This window comes from Vidua macroura, chromosome 8 (assembly GCF_024509145.1).
Source record: "Vidua macroura isolate BioBank_ID:100142 chromosome 8, ASM2450914v1, whole genome shotgun sequence".
Classification (NCBI taxonomy): domain Eukaryota; kingdom Metazoa; phylum Chordata; class Aves; order Passeriformes; family Viduidae; genus Vidua; species Vidua macroura.
Window position 1 is genome coordinate 8,320,097 of NC_071578.1, and position 24,392 is coordinate 8,344,488.

Below are 24,392 nucleotides of genomic sequence, written 5' to 3' on the forward strand. Positions count from 1 at the left end.
TGTTTTTATATGTGTGTATGTTATATATACATACAGAAGACTTTATGTAAAAACATGTCTATTTCTTTTGGCCAGCTGCACACATTTGACACTTGGGAACTCACCTCAAGAGTGTCAAACTGCTGTGGAACATTTTATGTTTGGTCCAAAGGGTATTCTGGGTTGTGTTTGTTTTGTCCCTTACTTTATGATGAGCAGAATTTCTTGGAACATCATTCTGGAAATAGCCCAGTTGTCTCCTGTGATCCGATCTAAATATATATGTCAGCAGCTGTGGCATGAATTAAGCATTTGTAATCCTGGAATATTCATTAATAGATTAAAAAGCAGATCACAAGCACTAAGCTCTCTGTAACTGATGGTTTTGAATTCATTTTAGTTTAGGAGAATAGTTTGTTCAGAGTTGTTTTTTTTCAGCAAAGGAGAGGGGATAAAGGGATAATTAAGTATCTTTTTCATGTAAATGCTTGCCTCCCACAAATTCATGCATTTAGTGGCCTAAAATACCCACCATGTAATAGTATCTGCAAACATGTAAATACATGTGAGACTGTTCATTCAGCAGTTCTGACAGTGTAACTTTGGAATTTTATGTTAGAATGTCAAACTAGGTCTGAGTTGGTTTCAAACAGCTGAACTGGAACTATTGCTAAAAATTGAACTATATAAGGAGCATGGGCACGGATACTTGTTACCTAGTTAGGACTTAAAAAATCAGGATTGTGTTTCTTTCCAGGTTGTGAACTTCATGGGTACTCTCAGAAATCCATGAAATTAATAAAATACCTGTGTTTTCAGACAAATGACTGGTGAGACTATCTGACTGGAAGTTACTGTATTCCAATACCTTAAAATTACTAGCATTTACAGTTTCATAGTTTCATAAGGTTACCAAATGTCCCATGTAATTATGGACCACAACAACCCTAAAATGCTGGAAACAAACTCTTTCCTCACAAGGAGGTTGCTGCTTGCTGTTTTGGACTAACTTCACATGTACAACAGTCTTCTTTTTTTTTTTTTTTTTTTTTCTTATAAGGCTTTCATGGATTTTTTTTTTAAGGTTTCTGGCTTCCAATAAAACTTGCAGATCGAAGACCAAAAACCATGTCTTGAGATTGAAAGCAAGCGATACTGTACCTTGTTTTTAAATTGTTTGGGTTTTTTTTTTTTTTACAGATTGATTAAAGAAAATAAAAAGCATCAGGAACTGATTTTGGAAATTTGCTCAGAAAAGGACAACTTAAAAGATGAATTGAAAAAACGAACAGAAACAGAAAAGCAGCACCTCAGCATTATTAAACAGGTAGAGATAACAAAACAGAACTGCTCATTAGTATTTCATTTGTGCATAATGCCACTGTTGCCACTGTTGATTCTGTGTCACTGTTGATGCTTATTATCCTAAGCTTTTTAAGAGGATATATCTACTCTTGTATTCCAAGAAATTGTCTAAGAGCCTTTAGTGAATTTGGATAAACCTACTTTCTGGATTCCCATTCCTTAAGTGTTCTGTATCTGGAAGTCTGCTGTGGTAGTAGCAGGTACTAAATAGAGGCTTTTTCTCAGGGGTTTGTTAGAACCACAGCAGGCCAAGGAGGACCATGGTGTGTGCATGGTGGAGGCTGGTTTTTAGTGTGGGAGGAAAAGGTTTCACATCAGGCGTCACTGCTTGGCCGTAATCAGCTATCTGCTGATGTCCCTGCAGCTGGCTGGCCAGCTTTACAAACTGATTACAGGTTATAGCTTGGAAATCTGGCAAAAGAAACATTTAAAATATTAATTTCTGTTTATCCAAGTGCTGGTGAGAATTCTGGTTGTCAGGTTTCTTTGTTGGTGTCTGCATCACACAAAAATCTGTTCACAGAGTGGGGTGTCAGGCTTGAAGTGTTCTAGAGGAATATATTCATGTAATATATTCATATATTCACGGTTGATTTCAGAGAATATTTGCAAATGCATGATGTGATTGAAAAGTGTTATTTTTAGGCTACAAATTGGAATTGCTTGTGCCTGAATAACCAGTATGAGCAGCTCCCTCATTCTTTCTTGTCTGTGTTTCCATGATGGCTCTGTCATGAGTCATGTATGATTTCATGAAGCTCTATCATGCAGTAATTGCTTTATTCCATTCTGAAAAAAAGTATTTGTGAGGGTATTTGTGATACTACATGCTTGCAAGTGATTTCAGAAAATATTCTTTTGGACTATAATAGTTTTATATGGCTGTTGATAGCACCTGAGCTGTAAGAGACATTGCAGTGAAACACTTGTATTTTTTCATTTGTGAAGATTGTGTTTTATTGTTGGAATTTCTATATTAGTGCTTTATGGTTACTTTTATGTAAATGAAAGCTTGGCTGTACTCACAGCTCCAAACTGTACCTGCCTGCTTGTACATGTGAAGCTTTTTCTTTGACAAATGATCCATTTGCAGAACTGAATAAAGTGTGGTCAAGTAATGGTGTGGTAACAAAAGCAAATTAGGTGGTTCTTGTCTCTTACACAGCAGCTTGGGACTGCACAGAATTTACAGTACTGATCCTAGCATCCTGCCACTTCTCCCACAAAGCAAACAAACAAAAACAAAACCCCCAACCTGGGTGGCTTGGCTTTCCCTTGGGACAAGAGGAGAGTCATGAGGCACAATTTGAACGACGTTCAGGCAGTGTCACAGCCTTTGCAGCCACCATGCTGCTCCTCCTGGACTTGCATGACTTGGCAGGGAGCACATTCTGGGAAGTGTTCCAGTTAACACTGGGGATTATTCTTCAGCTGGATCAGGTCTCTGACTTGTTTCACTAGATGGCTAAAAAAAGTGCCAGCATGATGACTAAGCTCATCTTTATTTGCTGAGTGATTTTTTTCAATGAATTAATTCCCAGTCCATTTCAGTATGGATGCATGGCTGCTTTGCTGGCATGGTGAAGGATATGGCACCAAGGATAGGAACAAAAGGATGGAAGGTAGCTCTTCTCTAGCAGCTCTCTGACTCACTGTCAGTCTTTTATTTTGTGTAGTAAATTACTGTGCCTACTGTTTTACTTGACTTGAAGCATCTTCACTCTCAATGAAGATATGAATTGACATCTTTCATGCTTTTTCTAGTCATGCAAAGCTAGATGTTGATATAGGTGGTTGCAGCTTGACAAGTGTAAAATACAGGTAAATATCTGTTGAAGCATCTAATTTTGTGTGAAATATGCCTGCCTGTATAAAACATGATCAAAGAGTTATTTTCCTTTTAATTATATCATGATGTTGTATTTTAGCTGGAAGCAAGAATAGAAGAGCTTAATAAAGAAGTGAAAGCTAGCAAAGACAGACTTGTAACTCAAGATGCAGCAGCCAAAAATACTATTCAGCAGTTGCATAAAGAGATGGCCTTTCGAATGGAACAGGTAATATGGAAAAACTTAAACTATTGAACATCTACATTATTGAACAAACTTGGTTCTTGTAGGAAACATATTTGATCACGAGGTAAGACAGAATTTTCCAGAATTGGAACTCCTAGTGTGCAGTTATATATGCATTTTGAATATTTCATTTGGAAATTCAGCAGTGAATTTCCAAATAGCTGTTAACAATTCAGAGTGCCTGATAACTCTTCTAAAAAATACCTATTTTTATATATATTGAATTAAGCCCTTAAGGAAATCGCATTTTCTTTACCTGTAAGCTGAACTTGATTCAGAAGGAGCTAAAAGCTGGCAGTAGCTTTTTTCAGATGGGCTGTCACAAAAATAATATTTTTCTGAATTCCAGCACAAAGCTCTTATTTTGTCTTTATGTGTTACTGAAATCTGGGATTTTTTTTTCCTTTTTAATATCATATTATGCCAAGTATTTTCTCTGTTGCATGTACTCTAAAGCTCAGTGTCTGATTTTACTTTTTTCTAATTTGAAGCAGAACTTGTTAGTGCTGGGGTGGGGAGAACCTGTAAAAGTAAGCCACTGGAAGTGATCCAACTGAAAAATAAGCCACTGCATAATGATTGTGCAGTTGGCATGAGGATGAAGGAAGACAGAGTACCAGTACTGAGTATTTGCAAAATTATTTTGTTCCTAAACGTTATGCTTCTTTCCTTCTAAAAACCAAATTACTCATGTATTGATAACTCACTTGAGACGTTCAGCTGTGAAGATGCAGCTGTTAAAATATTTATTGTTAGAAGTAGGAGTAATTTCAGAGCTTAAGAGGAATTGAATGTTAGTCTTTGTCAAACTGGAGCTTTTGGGCCCTGCCTTGTTATGCTGCTCTACTGCAATACTAAAAATATCTGGTTAATTGTGAAATACAAGGTTTGATTAATTGTGTTTTGATATTTTTCAAGGCAAACAAGAAATGTGAGGAAGCTCGCCATGAGAAGGAGACGATGGTGATGAAATACGTCCGAGGGGAGAAGGAGTCGCTTGACCTCCGAAAGGAAAAGGAGGGCCTTGAGAGAAGACTGAGAGATGCAAACAAAGAAATAGAAAAGCTTACAAATAAAATCAAACAACTTTCTCAGGAAAAAGGAAGATTGCATCAGCTCTATGAAACAAAGGTACTCCAAGTACTGCTGTGTGACTTGATGAAAAGCACTGTCAGAACAACCTTATCACTTGTTTGCTGTTGTACTTGGTAAAAGAAACCTGTTCTCATTTAGTTTCTGCTGCACAGCTGTGAAAGTGTCTTCCTTCCAAGGGAAGGGGAAAAAGTTACTCAGTTCTCATTGCAATCTTTTTGAAGTTCCTTTTAATATTTCCCTGAATATTAATTTGTGAAACATTAGGAATTTTTTTTTTTTTTTACAAAATTGAGAGGACATCTTGTTTCAGTTGTCTAGATTTTGAAGAAATGTCTAGCTTCAGATTTTTCTAAAATGCTGCAGTGACATTAAATTATTGCAGTCTTTTTTTGTTGTTTTTCTGTGTTTTCACTCTGCATTTCCTCTTCTGTACTACTGAAATTGTTAATCGATAGAATTTTTCATCCAAAATTTTGCTACTCATTTTTAGAAAGCAGTAGGATTATTATTAAATGATCCAAGTCTTTTTGTAGTCCTTCACAGCTGTGTTTTACAATACTATTTCATGTGGAAGATCCAAAAACTATTAAATTACTAAAAACTACACTTCTGAAACAAAAATTGCTTCTGTGGTGCTTTGTCTTTTCACAGATATATAACATTAACATATACTAACAGTAATGCAACCTTACCTTGCTATTCAAACCACAACACTAATGGGTTTTTTTTTCCCCACTGGATTAAAGCATTATTGGCCATTCTGAAATATGTGCATGATTTTGCAAAACCGAGACATTAAGAAAAAAATAACTTGATAAGTGGACAGGAGTTCTGTTCTAGAAACACTAGATCATTTAATTCTATAAAAAACCTATGAAATTTTTCTCAGGATGGTGAAGCCACTCGACTCAACAGAGAAATAGAAAAATTGAAAGAAGAAATCAATTCTCATGTTATAAAAGTAAAATGGGCTCAGAACAAATTGAAAACAGAAATGGATTCGCACAAGGTGGGTGAAGTGATGCTGATATCGTTACATGAAAATATAGTCAGAGTAATGTGGTTGTTATAGTATTTACTTTTTATGTACTGTTCCTAATGTGGTGTTTCTGTTTAATTTGAATACCTGCAGCAAAAGTCAGAATAGTGCTCTCAAACAGTGATACAGAAATGGAAATGTTGAAAGGATGTGAAGGGAGGATGTACTGGAGGATTCTCTTTAATTTGGTCATCAAATTTTAATTTGTCGTTAAATTTGTGTTTTGGGAGGGGGCTTATTTGTTTGAAATAAGTGTTATCTTAGTTTTTAAGTGATAGAGTTAAATCTGCTGTCTGAAAATGTGCATGGCACATAAACAAGAGATCCTTTTGTTGTGCCTTCAGTGGTGGGTCAAATGGAATTACATAAATTAACAGATGAATGGAAGCAAGAGGAAAAATAGTATTGGATTTTTTGTGTTGTTAATTCTTTTCAGACTGAAAGGGGATTTTTATTATGAGAAAATGTGCTTGTCAGATGAAGTTAAGTAAATGGATTTTACTAGGTTTAACCCATTCTTTTAATTACTGTTTTTGTAGGAAACCAAAGAACGCCTCAAAGATGCAATGACAAAATTAACTGAAGCAAAAGAAGAAGGAGATCAGATAAGGAAAAACTGTCAAGAAATGATAAAATCATATCAAGTAGGCACATTTTCTCAAGATGTCAAATTATTGTTTATTGCCTCAGTCTTCTTTTTCATTTCTTTCTAGCTTCAGCTGTAGCAGGAAAGAATTATCCTGTGGAAGCTCTAAAGCTGAGTTGAATGCTGACTGGTTTTTTACTTTACTGAGAAGTTGTTAAATAAAAGAGAAAAAGTTTATCTTGATTGGCATGCAGTGTGGGGGTCTTTCTTGGCATGGTCAGGATTATCAGAGGTGTACTTACAGAAAAGACTCAGTGATGTGAAAAGCTGTCTGTACACTCATAGAATGGAATGGGAAACATAAAACTCTAAAACTCCACTTATATTTCTTCAATCCCTTTAGGAGTCAGAAGAAATCAAATCAAATGAATTGGATGCAAAATTCCGAGTAACTAAAGGAGAACTAGAGAAACAAATTCAGGAGAAATCTGATAACCTGGAGGTAAATATGTGGTGTGTGGAGTCCACTTTGTGGTTAAGAATTCCATGAGATAATAATTTTGAGAATCTTATTTTAAGCTTCTTACAGTTATGCCACATTCTTTGGGTTTTTGCCTTTTTTGGTGGTCTGATGCTAAATCCCAGGTGTCTGCCCTGCCATTATTGCTTTTTTTGGAGGATGTCTTCAGGTGCTACCTTGCATTCACTTTTTAAAAACAAAGTTAGGGGAAAAATATGATATAGTGAAGGTGAAATAACTTCTCATTTGTTCATAAGCATGAGTGTAATTAAAAGCACAAATTCAGTTGAGTCAGGCCTTTCTCTGACCAGTATTATGCCAAGATGCCTGGCAAGGAGAGAAAAGGACCAGCCTCTGTTCTTTAATGATGTGTCTGCTCACAGCCGTCTGTGCACACGCCATCTTCAGAGGTGACCAAGTGCCAGTTTGCTCAGAGCTTTCCTAGGGCCTGTTGTGCCATAGATTTGTGTACCTAAAACCAGAGTGTGCAGGCTCACTTTTCTTCAGTTCTCCTGAGAATAAAGAAGCTTTGAGGTTTTGTTTTCCTTTCTGAAGAAGTAAACTAAGCCTTTGGGGTACCTGTTCTGCCTCAAGCCCTCTCAGCTGTTGTGGTGACTTGTATTGGCCTAGATTTTTTTGGGTTTTTTGGGGGTTTTTTGGGTTTTTTTTGAGGTGCCACTGTACGTTTAGTTTTCTTCATGTGCATTTTACCCTCTAAAAAGGTCCATCATGCAAAGATAAAAGAACTGGAAGACGTGAAGAGAACATTTAAGGAAGGCATGGATGAGCTTCGAACACTGAGAACAAAGGTAAATTGTGCTGAGTTGGATTGGAGTGGGGCTGAAAGCACAGTGCTGGGTTTTTGGAGCAAGAATACATTCCATACCTAATTGTACTTTTAGTTCTTCAGATCTGACTTCAGATTGATTAGAGATTGGTTGGCATGAGACTAGAAAGAATACCAAATTGTTGACTCTGGGTAGCCTATTTTTAGGAAGTATGAGCTGATCTGTTACACAACAGTGTTTTCCTTCATTGTGTGCACCTCATTTGGGTGAAAAGCTGAGAAACATTTTAGATTTGTAATCCTGCAAATATTTTACATCTTCTAAATGTAGTATAAATAAAATACTTGCAAGCTTCTCCTACCTGTGAAATAAGTTTTGGCCTCTGATAAGGAGGTTATGCTGTCCATAACTCATGGACAGTCTATAGAATAGCATGCCAGTCCCTCTCTCCAGAGCAGCTCATCAGGACTGTGGAAAAAGGGAGGGAGACAGAGTAAGGGGTTGCCTTGGTAACTGGGGAAGCATCATATCTGTGGATCCTGATCCATTAGGCTGATAAGTTCGAGTCTTTGGACAAAAATAATGTTAAGCACACTTGTTGAATTTAATTTTTTTTTTGTTTTTCTGACTCTTATTTGATGTGGAATACTTTGGGATATTGGTCTAAGTTACTTGGAATCACCAAAAAATTAATACATGAGCTTTGTACAATAGTCTAGACATATAATCAGAGTAATTTAGCTCTGAAGTTTGTGAAACTAAATAATTTCTGGGTTTTTTTTTTTTCCATTTAGGTAAAGTGTCTAGAGGATGAACGCTTAAGAACAGAAGATGAGTTATCCAAGTATAAAGAAATAATAAATAGACAGAAAAGTGAAATTCAGAATTTGCTGGACAGAGTCAAAACTGTAGATCAGCTGCAGGATCAGCATCAGAGGTATAGCTGTGCACTTTGATGATTTAAGATTATCTGAGATGTGGAAGGGTTTGTTTTATTGAAGTTATTGATGCTTTAAATGCATTGTAATTTGAAGAATGCCTGTCTTGATTTAAATCAGTGTTGCTAATATTGAAGATAACATTGGTAGCCTCTTACAAAGCAAGGGGATTGAGATTGATAAATCTAATTTAGTGTCTCTCATTATTAGAATCACAAGTTATTCTAATATATCAAGTTATTCTAATATATGTGATAAGTTATATCACACACAAGTGCCTGATTTCCAGCATACTCTACAGGAAATTGTCATCTAGGTGTCTGCTCACTGCCTGTTTTATTGAAAGATGGAGGGGAGCAATTAAATTGGAAAGATAAATTACTTTAAAATTGTGATGGATGAATGGAAGTATTTAATGGAAAGAATTCTACTTATTTGACAGATGCTGTGTTCAGACAGTGTGAGACACTTGTCTTTCTAATGGACTGGAATTCATTCTGTTGTGTTGAAGTTCACTCATTTAAGAATGTGAGGGGAATAATCTCAGGAGAGGGCTGGGCTTGTGCACGATTCAGGAGTGTCTGAGCATGGTCCTGTGTCTGTGTGGTGCACATGGACTGGGATACAAAATGCTGGCCACTCTGCTGGTTCCACTGGTGCTGCATAAATGGAGATAAGCAGAACCACCCCTGTGTCTGTCCCTCTCATTCTGGTAAAAAACCCACTTTTTATTCATCTTTGTGAAGTATTTCCATAATTATAAGCCTTCCTCAGGGCTTAGCAAATCAGCCACTTTCCATGTGCTGTGTGCTGGTCACCTGTATTGTCACGGTGTCCTCAGCCTTTCCAGGGAAACTGCTGTGTGCTGGAAACTACTGGGGCCTACACTTGGATCAGTAACAGTTATTTTTCACTTGGAATCTTGCCAAATGAATTAAAGGGACTGTGATCAAAGTGTGAAACTACAAATGTGTGTTTCTACTTATCTTTTCCTCTCAGTAATTGAGACATGCTTAAATATGTCTTCATTCCTATGCAATTTGGATTTTTTTTCAGTATCCTTCCCATACAACATTTATTATCCCTGCATCAAATTTCATACTGTCTTTTATTTCAATTTCAAGGCAGACATCCTGAAATGTATAAAGGCTATATGATAAAGTGAATGTCCAGCTATGTTTGTTCACTGGAGGAATATGATTTTAGGTTGAATGCTGGGAAGAACTTCATGGCTGAACTGGATACCGATCACCTCCAGTGTTCCCTGGTCTCTTTCATTTGCAAATTTTTAAGGATAATCTAGACATCTCTTTTAGAATGATCTAAACCTTTAATTTTGTCTGATCCAACCCTGACTGCTAGGCAGAGATTTCTCCTGTCGTAATGAAACAACATATTTGAAAATGTAAAATACAAGCATACATGCAACCTTCTGGTACAGGTTTTTAAATGGGAGCTCCAGGTGAGATACTTTGCAGCACAAATGACTGGGTCTCAGCTCTTCTTGGAGAAACAAATCAGTCCAGAATTGTTGATTTAAAGTGAGTTGATCCTCCTCATAATTACACTGTCTGTCAGGAAATTTCATGAGATGTGTGCTGTTGCTTTGTATGATTTTAATTTTATTTTTAAATTTGAATATACACACTCCCTGTGAGAAAGGTGAGTTTTTTTCTGCTGGTTTTAGAAAAGGGGTATCAAATTCCATGATTGAAGAACTAATGAACTAATAATTGCAAGAGCAAATAAAAGCGCACGTTTTTAGTCTGTAACATTTTTAACAGCTGTTAATTTTTGGACTTAATTTCAAGCACTTTCTGTAGAATGTTGATGATAACTGAAGATGCAGCATTTTCCACTCAGATGGATTGGATATGTGAGTCTTTCAGTAGAAGTAAAAACTTGTTTTGTAGAGGGGCAGGACTTATTTTTGGGAGGAGGAGTAATGGAGTAAGACAGGCCCTTTGGTTCAGAGATGCAGGACTTGGAAAAGGATGTGTCAGGAATTGCCATACTCCTGTCCTAGAGAAATCCAAACTGGAGTATTTCCCTGTTTCCTAAAGAGAAGGCCTCTTACAGATTGGCCACCTTTGTTGGGTTTGCAAACCTTCCTCTTACCCACTAGGTCTGGTTTTGAGGGTTTTGTTTGTGCCGTGATCTGAAGGTCATATGGAGAATTTGAATATGGAGAGGTGGCCTTCCTTGAGGAGCTAATGCCCAAGTGCCCTTTGTGGGATGCAGAAATGTGTCATTTCAGCACTGCAGTGTGTTGTGAAACAAAGTGAAAACTCCCTTGACATTTAAAATGATCCAGTGACTAACAGATACCCCAGGATTGTTCCCCTGCCTTATTTGGACTTGACCGGAATGCTTTTATTGCAGTAAACTTCATATCTTTAAGCTCAGATTATCCCTAATGTGATACAATTGTTTTGACAGAGATGAACAAGAAATCAATGCTTTAAAGGAAGAAATAGATGGTTTCAATTCTCTGGTTGCTGATCTTCAGAAGGACATTGAAGGTAGTCGGAAAAGAGAATCTGAGCTATTGATATTCACTGAGAAATTGACCAGTAAGAATGCACAGCTTCAGTCTGAAAACAATTCCTTACAGAGCCAGTTGGATAAGCTTTCTTACAGTGAAAGAGAGCTGCAGAATCAGCTGGAGTGTGTTCAACAGACTAAAGATGATCTGGTGAGTACAGTGGGCTTTTTGCTTTTGCTCTAGTAAGATGTCTGATGCAGATAAAGATGCAGCACATGAATACCACCTTGTATCTTCATTTACCTGCAGTTTCTCCTTGAGTTTGCCATTAGTTAGCAGTGGGATATAGACACCTCATGTTCCCAGGCTGAAAGAAATCCTGAGGCACACTGCACTGGATTGAGGAGGTGTCACTGTGTTGCTCTTTCTGTTTTTTTGGGAGCAGAGAGTTGTTCACTTTCAGATAAAGTGAAACAGACGAAAGGTTCTAATTTGCCTGTGAAATTTGTTACTGTAAATTGTTCCTCAGGTCCTGTTTGTACTATGACATAAATGTCATTTTTAATAAACTTAGTGTGTCATGGAAGGTAATGCGACTTTGTATTGTATCATGTAGAAGTTTTGGAGGTAGTAGAGGGATCTTAATTTTCATGTGAAGTGCTAGTGTTCAGCCTAAATAATACATGTAAAGTGTGAATGATTCCCAGGTGAAAAGTGCAGTTAGGGATGTTGCACATGCACTATGGTTAGGCTAGAATTTTTTTGTGTGTGACTGAAAATAAAATCCTAATTCCAGGCCATCAAGTTACAGAAGGAGGAGGATCAGCGAAAGTCAGAGGTTGAGACCCTGCAGGCCCAGCTGGCCTCAGAGCAGGAAGAAGTGTCAGCCCTGAAGACCCACGTGGATGAACTGAAGGATGACCTGACTACTCAGAAGCGCAAGCACGCAGCAAACCTGAAAGACCTCACAAAACAACTTCAGCTAGGTGGAGATTATTTTCACTTGTGAGACAGCCCCATCTATGACCCCCTCAGTGTCTGTAGACATTCAGGTCCTGTGTGTGTGTGCTCACTGCTTGAGTGTCACCCTTCAAGCTCTCCCTGTCCCTGAAGACAATGAGAGTGAGCAAGTTACACCTTGTGGAAACTGCAGTTACAGACCTTTGTGTTAATTTTCAGTCTAAAATGTAACTTCTGAAGTGGGCTTAGACATAAAATGAAATATTTATTTCAAAAGAGCTTAGTCTTTGTTATGATATATCTGACTACTGAAATGTCACTGTAGTATATATGGATCCTGGTCTGTGTAGGAGTATATTCAGAAGCTGCCAGAAATTTCCTAGTTGCTGACCATATCAGGAATTTCTGGTTATTTTTTTAACATAACACTTCAGTTTTTAAAGCTGGATATGGAGAGACTGATGACTAATTTTGTCTACAAATAGAAGTCATCAAATACCCAACAATGCATATGCTCTGAAAGCAAATACATTTGAAGATAATCAAATGTTTGAAGTGTGTTTGAAAGAAGAGATCCTATTGGCACTTTGCAAGACAAGTTCCATGTCCCTTTTTGTGCATATAAGAACAGCTGTGTGCTTTCCTTCTTGATCCCTACTGAGTGAGTGGTGCTTCTGGCACAAGTACTGCTGTAGTGATACAGTTATGAGATGCTGGAACAGAGTTGCTGGCATCAGTAGTGATTTACATGGCAGACCTAATCAAAAGTAAGATCAAATTGAAGTCTTACTAGTCCAGGTTAATCCTGTATATGACATTACCCCTTCAACTGGCAACTACAGCAGTGTGTAGGGATCGTGCTGGGTGTTACATCCAGGTGCTGCATGGTTATTTGGGTTTTACTTTTAGTTGCTACCATTGTCTTTCAGTTGTCACACCATGTTAAATTAGTGCAGGTCAGAGATGATTAGAGGTTCTGTATGTTGGGTAACACTGTAATTTTTAGTTCTTACTCTGCTATTGGTAATCATCATTTTGTTAATACTTTTTAGCACGCAGGAAATTGGATCAGATGGAAAATGGTAATTATGACAAAGAAGTCAGCAGCATGGGGAGCCGTTCCAGTTCATCAGGTAATGGAGCACATAGCATGGCTGCCAAACAGCCCTTCAGTCTTAACAAGGTTGCCACAGTGTACTTGCTCTTTATGTGGTTTGTGCATATGCAGTGTGTGGGCAGCCTCCCATTAAAACTGACAAAATAGCCTCTAAGCACCAAAATGCACTTGGCTGACTGCAGTTGTAAGTGCTTATTATGAGATTAAAGTATAATGTTTATATATTTTGGTTCTTTTTTAAATACCTGCCTTTTTTATTTGATTGCTTTTATGTTTGGAGGAAGCTCAAGAGGACTCCAGTTTATACATGGTCCTTTTACATGCTGCCAGAGGCAAAATAAAAATGAGCAGTGGATTCCAACATTGTTTAATTGCCCTATTGACAGTTGTGACTGTAAATGAGAAATCAATTAGCATCATTAGAGACATCAGTGGGTTTATGTAATATTCATTACTTTCTATCCAGTTAGAAGTAAAGGAGTGATCTTTAGCACTGAAAACAGCATGTTTCCTTCCTCGATATCTTTGGCTTTTAATTTGGGTTAGTTCTGTCCAGATGTCCTGTAATCTCACTGTGTGAGAGAGACAAATGCTTAGAAAGAACAGCAGAAAGTAAATACTGCAAACTCAAAGTGATCAGTGCTGCAGAGTGTTTCTATGTAGGGCTTTTATGAGTCTACACAGTTTTCATTGTAGTATTGTAATTTTAGTTTACTCCAAAACGCACATTTAAAATCAACTGAGTCTTGTGCAAGGTAAATGGACATGAAGGTGTTTAAGTGGGCATAAGCATTCCTGAAGGGAGCACACTTAGACCAGAGGCAGTGCACCCACAGGAGGGGACTGCGCCGCTGTCCCAGCGTGTTCCATTTAAACACTGTAAGGATCCTTTAGGGAAAACCCCACTAACATAAAGGGAAACTGGCATCCCGGGGAAAGTATCCTCAGCTCCTGACAGGTTGTGAGTGCATGCTCTGCTCTGCTGGGGGCACTTCACCTGATGTGAGATCCAAAGGATTACAAACACTGGTGTGTTGGCAGGGTCCCTGAACGCGCGGAGCAGCACCGAGGATCGGTCGCCTGAGAACACTGGCTCTGCCGTGGCTGTGGACAGCTTCCCAGAGGTGGACAAGGCTGTCTTGGTTGAAAGAATACTAAGGCTGCAGAAGGCACATGCTCGAAAAAATGAGAAGATGGAGTTTATGGAGGATCACATTAAACAGCTAGTGGAAGAAATCAGGAAAAAAACAAAGTATGTGCTGTGTTCTTTTCATGCGGGTTTTCAGTATTGAGCTGATGCACTAGACAACAAAACTAATTGTCTAAGTGAAAATGTTTAAAACAGTAAAAATATTGCAGTGACAGTAGATTTCATAGATGGAATTCGTTTTGTGGGGTTTTTTTTCCCTTCTCTTTGCCCAGCATTTATAGTAATTGCCAAGTTTTTGGCAATTTTTCAGGAGGAATAAACTGACACAAGTGGGGTTTTGGTAGCAAAATGGTCAGCCAGTGGCTGATTTGAGGTGGACTGCTGCCACTGGCTAACAGAAAAGTCCATTCTCATCATGTGCTTAAAAGGGTGCTGATTGTGTTTGCTTTGGAAGGAGAATCTGCATTATTCCAGATGGTACTCTGGTATAGACATCAAACAAATAATATATCTGAGCTGAATGTGGTCAGTGGTTAATGTGTGAGACAAGATTCCACTTAAATGAAAATCTCATCTTACAGGATAATGTCTGGTACTTCAGTTAGGAGGGTAAGAAATGCTGGCAGAAAGCTGCTTCTGGAAGGTGCAGTTGCCTGTTAGGAAGAGCCCTTGCTTAATGAGTCCATACATTTGTGCCCAGCTGGTACCATTTCACAGAACATGATCACAGCTTGGGAAGACTCTTGGGAAGTGACTTTGTAATTTTTTTTTTCATGTGTAGAAAGCTTAAGATTCCATGTTTGGAGTCCTGTAGCAAAGAAAAGTAGATTTTTTAAAATGACCTTTCTTGTCCCAGTAGCTTTTCAGAATACTTTTAAATAAATAAATCGTGCACATTGTAGTCTCTTGGCTTACCAGCATTTCCTATATCACTATTGGTATCCCAGGTTTTCTTCTGACATAGAAATTGCAGGAATAAATTTTTACTGCTTTTTTGGTAATACAGTACTGCTTGAAAATAAAATTACTCATGTCAGGAATCTGAAGTTACTTCAGCATCTGACTCTTCTCTATCTTGTAATGCTATGATGTTGTTGGTTTGTTTGTTTTTTTATCCCCCAGAATTATTCAGAGTTATATTTTGCGGGAAGAAGCTGGAACACTGTCATCAGAGGCCTCTGACTTCAATAAAGTACACTTGAGCAGGCGTGGTGGGATCATGGCATCTCTGTATACATCTCACCCTGCAGACAGTGGGCTCACGTTGGAACTCTCCTTAGAGATAAATAGGAAGCTTCAGGCTGTGTTAGAAGATACATTACTGAAGAATATTACATTGAAAGTGAGTAGCTGTGCCAGTTCTTCTGCACATTCTTGTGGTTCTCAGATGCTCCCTTCACTGCATGCTGTTAAAGGCTTTTCAGAAGTCAGCTCATTTTGATTTGGTGCCACTGGTAGCATTGGGGTTAACCAGGGAGTTCTGTGACATGATGCCATGTACCTCCAGTTTAGGACCCTCAGAGTATGCTGCACTAATGGGCTCTGCTTGAAATAAGTTCTGGAGTGCCATGCTTCAGCAGGGCAGAGTCTCTCCATGCTCTCCCCTGGGCATGTGGAGCCAGGAGTGCAGGCTCTGCTTCTGGGGCAGCACATCTGCTGCCAGGGAGAGGTGGCAGGCTGGAAAATGGTGTGCAGGCTGCCAGCTGGGCTGCAGGGCTCTGCCCAAGCTGGAGATCTCCTCCTGTAATCATCATCATTCTCTTTGGATGCTAGGGGACCTGGCATTCTACCTTCCAGACATCCTGTAGAATACTGGTAACTGTAAAAAAGGACTTGCTGAGAGCTTTGAGTCTCTTATTGAAATGGTTATGTTTTTTTCTGAATCTAATAATTTGCATTTGTTCTGGATACTTGAAAGTATCAACCTGCTGACATAAACAGTAATTTTGACTTGCTAGTGCATTTTGTGCTGATGGACTCATTTCCCTGTATAACTTACCTTATCATTTTTCCCCCATCCAAAGGAAAACCTGCAAACTCTAGGAACAGAAATAGAACGGCTTATTAAACACAAGCACGAACTGGAACAGAGAATAAAGCAGACATAACTAAAACTTCTGGGGACTCACCAACCTGAAGATGCAGAAAAGGCAGGTGCTACAGACCACTGTGTTTTACATTCTGCCTGCCAGCACAAGCATCTGGGTTTTTGCAGAAGAAGCCTTTGGCTGCACAGGCTCACTCGTGTGAGAGATCAACAGGGTTTGGCATCTGTGTGGTTCTGTCTACCCAGGACCAGCCTGAGGCACTGCTGAAATTCATTGCACACTACATTTATCTGATACTTCTATTTGAAATACAGATGCTTTGCAGTGCAGACTGTTTGGAGTGTGAGTTGCCATGAGATTTTAATTTCTGCACTGTGTAATTAATCAGTCTTTTAATGATGGAACTTGAAAAAAAAAAATAAAGCCAATTATGTCTTAGTTGCTATTGAACATATCCAGTGTTACTGAGCTTTAAGGGCTTTAAGACATTTTATTTCCTTTCTTGCATATTATTTCTGATTGTTGGGTTGATTAAGCATTTTTGACACATGCATGGAATAATGCTTTGTTACAAAATTTTGGGTTTTAAGTGGTGGCCACGATATTGCATATTTTCTGCTTTAGATTAACATTCAACTGGTCAATTTCTTTATTCCAGAGGAGTGAAACAACAGTAAAACTAAGGAATTAGAAAGTGTTCTGATTCAGTTTTTGAGTTAATATAGTTGAAACCAAAGTCAGTTCAGCAAATCTTGTAAACCCTTGATCCTTAGACATATGATCAAAAGAAGTCTGATATCAGATAATTGGTTAATAAAGTTCTCTGGGCTTCTGCATAACTAACAGCATTTAAGGAGTTTAAGCTGCCCATTGTAAATCTATGTAAGTACATGTAGGCATGGTGATTGCATCTGTTTTCAAAGACAAATGGAAACCAGTGAAATTTTCTTATTAGCTGTGGCTAGACCAACTAGTGACAATAATGGTAAGAAATAAGAAATAGATCTAAATGCGATTTTAAGCTATTGTTGGACTGTGAAAGTGGCACAGGAGTCTGTGCAACTCCTTGACTTTACTGTTGTGAAGAATTAGTTGATGAAAATAACTGAAAACTGTTACTTAGTCCTTCAGTGGCTGAGAGGGTGATGGAGGAAGAGTATCAAGGTGACGAGATTTGGGTTAGTCACAATATCATGTTCACATTTTAATTCCAGGATAAGTAATATACATGATGTGAAATATCTTTATTCCAGCAGTAAATGTGTAGTTTCTGTATCTATCACCTTTTGACCAAAATCAGTTGAGCAGATCACCGTGTAAATACATACTTCAGGTTTTTATTAAATACTTGAACTTCCTATTGCCATGAAAAAAAGAGTCAATGTACATTTACAATAGCAATGCTTTAGCTACTTTAATCAAAAAGGGGGTGTGGGGAGAATCTCTTATGCAGATAGTGTTTGTATTGTACACTAAACCTGAATGAGGGACCTGAATTTGGCAGCACAGAGGAGGATAATTGATCAGACATCTGGGTGACTTAGTGGTGTGAACTCCATTTTCAGATGCCACTGAGTTGCCTGAGCATTGTAATAAAATAAATTGAGCAAAAGAGCCTAATTTGGTTTGAGTAGTTTGGTTCAAGACAGTGGGACTTCCTTGTTCGATTAAAGATAGGCATCTCTGAAAGTCCTTGTTGGGATCAAGACCTGGTTTGTGGTCCAGAGAGCTTCAAGAGTCTGGGATGGCAGGTCCCTTCAGTGTCAGAGGGTTAAGTATTACTTTGGAAAGGGAGAATGGGAGCAAATAGTTTAAAACCTGAGCAAGTGTTACATAGAAACTGCAAGCCTTTAATCTGGGTGGGGTTTTATACATCTATTTTTCTAAATCCTGAGAGCAGTGGTTATCTGAAATGTTAGGAAATTTGGGCCAGTCCAGTCATGGGACTACTTCTGCTTTACTGTTGTTTAAGCGATGTGAAGTGGCAAATACCTGGCTCTGCTGAAACAGGTTTGTCACAGCTTCCAGGAGGCAAACAGACAGTTGTTCATGACTGAGCTTGGACCTTCTGCTGAGAGAAAGTACTCTAGAACAATTTGCATGCTAAAACATAGCTTAGCTCTTGTATGTTTGTGTTTTCATGCTTTAATGTACCAGATCTCTGGATGTTTTCAGGCATTCAGCTGAATGATTCCAGTATTTTAGATACCATGTTAATATTGTAATTTTTAATGTATGTTCTCCAGGTGTACAGTGTGAATGAAGGAGGGATGTGGTGCAGATGGAATCAGTGCAATGGCTTTGTGGAAATTCTTATTTCTTTTTGGCATGGTTGTTCTCCTTTTAAGTTAAGAAGCCTAGTTAGCTGTCCTCCTGCCCTGCTGAAATGCTGCTTGCTCTTTGTAGCACTAATAACTTCTCAGACTTTTTTTTCCCCTTGGTTATGGAGACACACAAAGCAGCCAAAATACCACGTTGTTTTTTGTGCATGGTGTTTTCATGGACCAAATCTGTTATCCACAGGTGTTACTTTAAACATATCTGTTAGAGATGGAAAAATCATTCTGGCTTGCACATTGGCAAGTGACTCTCCAGTCAGCCCGGGGTGTGATGAGTACCAGCCAGCAACTTGGCATAAGGATGTTCCTCCTTTTTGAGAGGCAGTGATGTATCACCCATAAAATGTTCCTGTTCCCATGGGGTAGCTTGTCAGGAGTGTGATGCTGTTGGTGCAGTACTCAGAACACTTCCTGTGGAAAGGTATTTCTGTGGGGTGGCTGACACAGGTGAGCACCAGCTGGTGCAGGGTGGGTGTGAGCCTTGTGTAGTGATCTCATCCCACTTATCCTTGTTTTGGAAATTGTGTTATGAGCCTGAAACTGAAAACTGTCCTCAGATAAACTGAATTTTAGAGACAAACTGGTGAATTCATGAACTAATCATGAAGGCAGCCTGGAGCATGAAATGTCACAGTGACATGCCTGTCACTGAAATTCAGTGTCCATTAGACATGGAATTGCCACAGGCTGCTTTTGAAAATTCCAGGCTTGTGGCTGGTTGTGTCTTACAAGCTTAAACATCTGTTTCTTAAATACTCAGGGTGCTCTTTTCATTCAAACATCGCACAAACAGATGTTGTTAGAGGCCCTACAAGAAAGCTGCCTATGCTTTTCCACCCTCTGTAAAATCCCGCACTGTCATTGTCAGAAGCCAGACCCTTTGACCTGAAAAATACAATTTTATGCTATAGAAATCACTGGCTTGCTGTCATACAGACTTGTGCAATATTTTTAATTATAGTGTCCAGAAAACTGGAGATTGAATTCTTCCTTGAACATTTTCTCACTATCTTCACCTGTTGCTGGCAACACCTGTAGTATCTCTCTTAAAATATTTTTAATTGCAATGTTTTGGTTCATAACTAAAAAAGAAAAATTTAAAAACAGTGTGTCTGGCTTCCAGTGCATCAATTGTAAACCTGAGTGTCCACATGCTGCAGAGACCTGAATCTGGGGAGGGGTTCAGAGGGCAGGGCCTGTCCCAGGGGCCTTCACCCTTCCTGTGCAAGTCACTGTGACTGAACACCAGCAGTAGGTGGCACAAGGAGTCAGGTGTACCCTGTCTCACCTGTCCAGGGACAGGTGCCTGTTTGCAGAGGGAGCTGGGTGGTATTTAGAGCTTTTCCAAGATGGATGGGTGTTTCCTTCCCGTTTTCGTGTTCTAACTGAAACTGTTGATTCTTCCAATCTATGTGTGTAAGTCCTATACACAGAATGTCTTGTTGATTTCATTTTGTAGATACCTGTTTCTGTATAAAGTTTTCAAAGGTATTGCTATACCTTATGTATATACTGTACTTTGAAATAATAAACATACAAATGTATGAAAGCCTGGTTTGGGTCTGATTTGTCCCACTGTTTGCTGCTACCTGGCTCCAGTTGTGCTGGCAGCTCTCAGAGTGGGGTGGCAGCAGGGTGGCACCCAGATGTGCTGGGTGCTCATCCCTGGGAGTGGGAGCTTGTGATGCCTGTAAACAAACACTCTGGGCTAGAAGCAGCTGGGCTGCCTGCACCACCAAAGCCCTTCTTGTTCCTCTCGAGCGGGTCTGACTGTAGGCAGGAAATCCGAGCAGTGCTGCAGGTTCTGCCCCTCCCGTGCTCGCTGCCAGCCCCGGCTTGCCTATTGCACCCGGTAAACAGGAGGTGGCAGTGCCTCTTCTCCGGTACTGCCACTGGGAGGAACAGCAGAGCCAGGGAAAACACCTCTCCCTGTATTCATCCCTTGGGCATTTCGGTGGACGGGCGACAGCTGTGCTGCAGTTAAGGACTGCAGTCCCTGTCAGTGCCCTCGGTGCTTTTCCCTTCCATAAGCTGAATTTTGGGAATCCCACAATCCCATCAGCAAGGACTGGTTCCTTGGCTGCAGCTCCACGTTTGCTCCTCTGATTTATTTATTCTCTTGTAGAGATCTAACAGTTTGTTTTTAAACCATGAGAGTATTTTTTAATAAAAGTAGTCACTGTGATCATGTCTGGTTGCTGGCAGTGCTTCTATTAAAAACCTGGGAATGGGATTGATATGGGTTGTCCTTGCAGGGAACCAGAAAAAGGGAAAAAGAATACGGTGAAGGTGATAATTTATGGAGTTTATTCTAGTATCTCCCAGAGTACCTTAAATGAGAGAGGGGGCTGTCCTATATCTTGCTGAAATTTAATGGCAAAGAGCCTCAAGCTTCCCAGGACCAGGCCAGGGGCTCCCCGTGATTTTTCTGGTTACAGTTACCTGCATGACCCTATGCTGAAGTTGTTTCACAGCTCACAGCTTTTCTTCCAGCATTTTCCACTGAAAGCAGGTACAGTTGTTGGTGACAGATGTGACCAAAAATCAAGGTTTATTTGTGCTTCCTGAGTATTTAACGCTGCTGCTTGGAAACAACAGTGTGAAGCTAAGCTTCCTCAAATACTAATTTTGGCTTTGGTGGTATTTGCAAGTGGCCATTTGGCAAAACACTTCCCACCCCTGCTTTTGGGTCTGTGTCTGAGCCTGACCCAGCTGAGCTCTGTGCAGAGGAAGGGCTCTCATGGCACGTGTTTAGTGCTCGGTGCTGAAGTAAGCCAGGCTGATACTTGCAGCTACTGTGTGATAAATATCTAACCAAATGCTAGCAGTTATCTTCTCTGTCTGATTGTAAATGAGGAAATCATCCCTGCTATTTCTCTCTCTCTCTCTGCTTTATTTTGAGGGATTTTTAATAGCAAGCTCTGCTGGAGGTTTTGTTGCTGAGGTTGTTTTTAGGCTATTTTGCATCAAACCACAGTGGGTCTGTGCCAGATTCTGTGAGATTTTTGCAGGCATAAATGTAGCTGTTGCAGTAGCAGAGTGCTGCTGAACAAGTTGTTCTCATCTAACGTGTAGAAATAGGCTGTTAGATGTGTTTGTTGCTGTTCTGCTCCAGTGGGTGCCCTGTAGTCAGGAAATCCTCTGGCCCTTGGGTTTCACTGGGCTCTTGACCATGTGCAGCTGCCCACTGATCTCAGCAGGGCTGCTCAAATGCCTCGAGTGAAGCACCTTTCTCATTAACAGGCTGAGTCCTAGGAATGTCTAACATCTTCCTAAGAAGTTTCTATTTTAAAATAATCCCATGTGTGTGGAATAAGGCAAACGAAAGCACAAAGTCTGTGAGCTCTGACCAAAGTGCACTGGTGTTTGACACAAGGTAGGTGAGCACAGCCTAGCAGGCACTGCTGCTCTCTCTGGGGTGGTTGGTGTGTCCTTAAGCACTGCCCTGGGCCATCCAAGCTGCAGTTCTTTGGGAACTGCTGCTGCCTTTGGAGATGGATTGAAGCAGGGTGCGAATGCAAGGCAGTTTATTCAAGCTGCGATCTGCAGCAAGACAGAAGGTTTTGTGAGGCTGCACTGTGAAAGGAAGTGGTTAAAAATACTCTGAAAATTGTAGATCTTAAATTATTTTAACTCTAGTCAGTACCTAGCACAGGGGAGAGGAAGAAGGTGAGAATTACTCATTTTAACACTGTGGGTAAAAGCAGCATATGTCTGAAAAAACGGACCTTGTACTGTTCAGCCTAGACCTGTGTTTTGGTCCTGCAAATTCTTTGAAAACTTTTCAAGTCAAAGAGGTTGAAAAAACCAAACTTGGGCTCAGAGCTCTGACCTGTTCATGCTGTAAGCGGCTTGTACTAATCAACTGCCCTGGCCTCACTTTAGTAATTAGATTATCAGAGCAATCGTGATTAGATGGACTCTTGAAAATATTTAAGAGCTTCACGCCTCTCGAGAAGGGATCTTCATCCATGGTAAAGTGAGAAGTCATAATGAGCTGCTGTCAGCTTCTCATGGGCTTAACATGTGGAGTGACACAGGCTGCTGACAACCAGACCTGTGATGCCCTTCCCCTGGTCCCTTCCCCTGGTCCCTTTCCCTTGCCACGTGTCTGCTTGGACCCAGGGCTCGCTCAAACCCATGGGGGTGGCTGGCACAGGGAAGAAAGCTGTCCCACAGTGAGATTTTTGCCTGTCCACCTGCTCCCAAAGCTGTCCGAGCAGCTCCGGGTGCACTGCAGGTAATGGCTCAGCCTTTTGAGGCAAACAAGGATATTTGTTTTCCCTGGCAATGCTGCAGGTTGTCTGATGTGGTTGCACAGCTCCCACATGTCCTGTGCTGTGCAGCCAGAGTGCCCTGAGGCAGGACAGCTGGCAGTGAAACCCATCCAGAGCTCCAGGTAAAACCTCCCCCAGAATCCACAGCCCCTTGTTTTGCTTGGCTTTAATCAGACATTTCTGGGATCTAGAAAGACCCAGCTAGTGCCAAGCAGGTGTTTTCCATCAGCAAGGACTGGCAGAGGAAAGCCTCTGCTTCATAAACGAACCTGCTAAAGACAGCAGCCATCAATCAGTACCTGTGACCTTGGACACTGTGCTTGGGACCCCTCGTGATCTTTCTTGGGCTGTCCAGCCCCAAACCCAAATGCATCAAGAAGGTCTCCTGCCAGCAGGGCATGACTACCATGCAGGCACTTCAAAATACAGGCACACCTCTAAACCAGGACCTGACCAAACACAGGGTGGATGGAGTCATCTTTGCTCCTCAGGCAGGTGAAGCCCATGGAAAAGAGCATGGCAGATTTGGCAGTAGGCCTGTAGCATGAGGCTGGCACATTGCTTTTTTTTTGTTTACCTGAATTATGTCAAACTATTTCCCTCTCTCAGAATTTCCTCGCAGTTTTCCAAGGCTGCTTGTTGATGCTGAAAGATCAGTCAACTATTTCAAAGTGATTTGACCTTGCTTGGGTTGGTGACAGAGCCCAGACCTTGCAGGTAGTGGTCACCTTGTAATGCCAGAGCCACTGTGGCATGTCTCTCATTAAAGACAATGTTCAGGCAACTGCAAGCAATGCCAGGGCACAGTGGCAGGGGAGCTCCCTCCCATCACACTGAAGAGAGTGTGATTTAGCTTGCCTTGGCTTTGGTGGCAGCTGAAACAATAGAAATGTCCCCAAAGGCCAGGACTTGCAATCCAAGGGATTCTCTAGGGAGCAATAAATGGAGGTAGTTACGTTTCATTAATTGTGTATCAGAGCAAACACTGGAAAAACACCAACCAACCAAAGCAGTGAGTTTACCACTGACTGCTGGGGGGAGGCCTCTGCCAAGAAAGCTGCCTTGGATCAAAGAGCAAGGAAGTGAAGTCCTTCCAGAAGATGATTCAGAGCAGGCTCATGGGCTCCTGCACTGATGCCCCGTCACCACTGTGCTGGATGAGGCACAGAGGAGTAGCTCCTGTCTGGCCACCATCCTCTGTGTGGATGCCTTGGGACTGGTGAAGAGCCTTCCTCAGATACAGCTGCCAGGGAGGTCAGCTGGGGTTCTAATCCCTCATATCACAGAATCACAGGATCATTTGATTGGAAAGGGCCTTAAAAGCCATCTATTTCCAAGCTCACTGCCATGGGGACACCTTCCACTAGACCAGGTTGCTCCAAGCCCCATCCAGCCTGGCCTTGAACATATCCATGGATGGGGCATCCACAACTTCCCTGTTCCACTTGTGCCAGTGCCTCACCAACCTCACAACAAAGAATTCCTTCCACACAGCAAAGAACCTCACAGCAAAGAATATCTAACAAAACCTGCCCTCTTTCAGTTTGAAGCCATTCCCCCTTGTCCTATCCCTATAAACATTTATAAAAAGTCCCTCTCCATCTCCCTTGTAGCTCCTTTAGGCACTGGAA

At 40.4% G+C, this 24,392-nt stretch overlaps 1 protein-coding gene across 3 annotated transcripts in view; it reads left to right on the forward strand.

The window, feature by feature from the left end:
• CCDC186 (coiled-coil domain containing 186) overlaps window positions 1-20,039 on the forward strand; it is a 34,710-nt gene extending 14,671 nt beyond the window's left edge. For all 3 annotated transcript variants that reach the window (XM_053983709.1, XM_053983708.1, XM_053983707.1), the window contains 14 exons: window positions 1,180-1,306; window positions 3,273-3,401; window positions 4,338-4,550; window positions 5,404-5,523; window positions 6,093-6,197; window positions 6,543-6,641; window positions 7,382-7,468; window positions 8,242-8,384; window positions 10,825-11,080; window positions 11,667-11,856; window positions 12,883-12,963; window positions 13,989-14,199; window positions 15,220-15,439; window positions 16,122-20,039. In XM_053983709.1, coding sequence (XP_053839684.1) covers window positions 1,180-1,306; window positions 3,273-3,401; window positions 4,338-4,550; window positions 5,404-5,523; window positions 6,093-6,197; window positions 6,543-6,641; window positions 7,382-7,468; window positions 8,242-8,384; window positions 10,825-11,080; window positions 11,667-11,856; window positions 12,883-12,963; window positions 13,989-14,199; window positions 15,220-15,439; window positions 16,122-16,205 — 2,065 coding nt within the window. In that variant the 3' untranslated portion in view covers window positions 16,206-20,039. The remainder of the gene's footprint in view (window positions 1-1,179; window positions 1,307-3,272; window positions 3,402-4,337; window positions 4,551-5,403; window positions 5,524-6,092; window positions 6,198-6,542; window positions 6,642-7,381; window positions 7,469-8,241; window positions 8,385-10,824; window positions 11,081-11,666; window positions 11,857-12,882; window positions 12,964-13,988; window positions 14,200-15,219; window positions 15,440-16,121) is intronic.
• Window positions 20,040-24,392: the final 4,353 nt, after the last annotated feature.